Genomic DNA, 2,705 nt, shown 5'->3' on the forward strand with positions numbered 1-2,705 from the left:
GTGGGGTCGCTAGGGGGCTTGGTGGTTCCAGAGAGGGTTTGGGGGTCTCTAGATGGCCTTGAGAGGGTTTGGTGGTTCCTCGAGGGGTCCCTGGAGGGGGGTTGGTGGTCCCTGAGAGGGTTTGGGTGTTCCTAAGGGGTCTCGGCAGGATTTGGGGGTCCCTAGGGGGATCCTGGGGGAGGGAGGTTTGGGGTCCCTAAGGGGCTTTGGGGGTCCCTAGTGGGTCCCTGGGAGGATTTGGTGGTCCTTGAAGGGGGTTGGGTGTTTCTAAGGGATGCCTGAGGGGGTTTGGGGGTCCCTGGGGGAGTTTGGTGGTCCCTGAGAGGGTTTGGGTGTTGCTATGGAGTCCCGGTGGGATTTGGGGGTTCCTAGGGGGGAGCTTTGGGGTTCCTGGGGCTTTGGGGGGTCCCTAAGGGCTCCCTGAGGGGATTTGGGGGTTCCTGGTGGGGTCTCTAGAGGGCGTTGGTGGCCCTTGAGGGGGTTTGAGGGTTCCTAGGTGGTCCCTGGGGGTGTGTGTGTGTGTCCTAAGAGGGTTTGGGTGTTCCTAAGGGGTCCCAGCAGGATTTGGAGGTCCGTTGGGGGTCCCTGGGAGGGGGTTGGGGTCCCTAGGGGGATCCTTAGGTGTCCCTGGGCAGATCCTGGGGGCAGTTTGGGGGTCCCTGAGAGTGGTTTAGGAGTCCTTGGGGGGTTTGGGGGTCCCTGGAGGTGTATTCAGGAAGTTTGGGTGTCCCTGGAGGACATCCCCAGGAGGTTGCGTGTCTCTCAAGGTGTCCTCAGGAAGTTTGGGTGTCCTGGGGGGTGTCTCCAGGAGGTTTGGGTGTCCCTCAACGTGTCCCCAGGAGATTTGGGTGTCCCTAGGAGGTTTGGTTGTACCCAGGGGTAGTTTTGGGGGTGTCCCCAGGAAGTTTGGGGTCCCTGGAGGACATCCCCAGGGGGTTTGGGTGTCTTTCAGGGTGTCCCCAGGAGGTTTGGGGTCCCTGGGGGGCATCTCCAGGAGGTTGGGTATCCCTGGAGAACATCCCCAGGTGGTTTGGGTGTCCCTGGAGGACGTCCCCAGGTGGTTTGCATGTCCCTCAACGTGTTCCCAGGAGGTTTCGTTGTACCCAGGGGTGGTTCTGGGGGTGTCCCCAGGAAGTTTGGGGTCCCTGGGTGCTGTTTTGGGGGTGTCCCTTGAGGTTTGGGATGCCTGACGCTGGGTGTTGCCCAGGAGAAAGAGGGAGTGCAGTGGGAAGCGAAGGAGGAGGAGGAGGAGGAAGAAGAGGAGGAGGAGGAAGGGGAGAAGGAGGAGGAGGATGACCACATGGAGTACTGCCGGGTGTGCAAGGACGGCGGGGAGCTGCTCTGCTGCGACGCCTGCGTCTCCTCCTGCCCCATCACATCCACTGCCTCAACCCCCCCCTGCCCGAGGTCCCCAACGGAGAGTGGCTCTGTCCCCGCTGCACGGTACGGGGACACGGGGACGGCGGTTGGGTGGGGAGGTGGTGGGGGACCTGGTGGGGATGGGACAGGGATGGGGATGGGGATGGGACAGGAAACTGGTGGGGACATGGCAGAGATGGGACAGAGATGGGGATGGGACAAGGATCTGCTCAGGGAGGGACAAGGACCTGGTGGGGACAGGATGGGGATGGGACAAGGACCTGGTGGGGATGGGATGGTGATGGGATGGGGAAGGGACAGGGACATGGTGGGGATGGGATGGGACAGGGATGGGGATGGGACAGGGACCTGGTGGGGATTTAGAAGGCTTGGGACGTGGCAGGGATGGGACAGGGACATGGTGGGGATGGGGTGGGGATGGGACAGGGACGTGGTGGGGACGGGATGGGACTGGGACCTGCTGGGGATGGACAGGGATGGGGAAGGGACAGGGACCTGGTGGGGCTGGGATGGGACAGGGATGGGGATGGGAAAAGGACCTGCTGGGGACAGGGAGAGGAGGGGGATGGGACAGGGATGGGGACAGGCCATGGAGAAGATGGGGGTGGCGATAGCACAGGGGTGTGTACAGGACAGGGACCTGGTGGGGACGGGGACGGGACAGGGATGGAGATGGGACAAGAATGGGATGGGACAGGGATGAGGACAGGGGCAGGATGAGGATGGGGACAGAGGTTGTTCAAGATTGGAGACAGGGACAGGACAGGGATGGTTCAACGCTGGGGACAGTGATGGGACTTGATGGGGACGGGGACAGGGACAGGACAGGGAACAGGGACAGGGTCTGATGGAGACAGGGATGGTTCAGGGTTAGGGACAGTGATGGGACCTGGTGGGGACAGGGACAGGACGGATGAGGATGGGAATAGGGATGGGGATGGGAACAGCGATGGCTCAAGGCTGGGGATGGGGACAGGGACAGGACGGGGATGGGGACAGGGACAGGACGGGGATGGGGACAGGGACAGGACGGGGATGGGGACAGGGACAGGACAAGGCTGGGGACAGGGATGGGAATGGGGACAGCGACAGGACAGGGATGGGGATGGGAATGGGATCAGGGATGGGGACAGGGGTGGGGACGATGACGGGGACAGGGACAGGGACGACCACGGCCATGGGGCCAGCACAGGGACGCTGCAGCCACACCTTGGGGACAGCGTGGGGACAGCCACCCCTCGGGGTGGGGATCTGCCCCCCCAAAGGTGCTCTGGGTGTTGTGGGGGGGTTGTGTGGGACACGTAACATGACCGTGTGGCTGTCCC

General features: G+C 63.0%; 1 protein-coding gene across 1 annotated transcript in view; it reads left to right on the forward strand.

The window, feature by feature from the left end:
* The window catches only part of LOC104289445 (chromodomain-helicase-DNA-binding protein 3-like), a gene marked incomplete at its 5' end in the record, with an annotated part of 15,430 nt that overhangs the window by 9,350 nt on the left and 3,375 nt on the right, over positions 1-2,705 (forward strand). Inside the window, 2 exon segments of the mRNA XM_009888381.1 lie at positions 1,208-1,366; positions 1,369-1,443. Coding sequence (XP_009886683.1) covers positions 1,208-1,366; positions 1,369-1,443 — 234 coding nt within the window.

Source organism: Charadrius vociferus, unplaced genomic scaffold (assembly GCF_000708025.1).
Source record: "Charadrius vociferus isolate BGI_N301 unplaced genomic scaffold, ASM70802v2 scaffold817, whole genome shotgun sequence".
In the NCBI taxonomy this organism is placed as follows: domain Eukaryota; kingdom Metazoa; phylum Chordata; class Aves; order Charadriiformes; family Charadriidae; genus Charadrius; species Charadrius vociferus.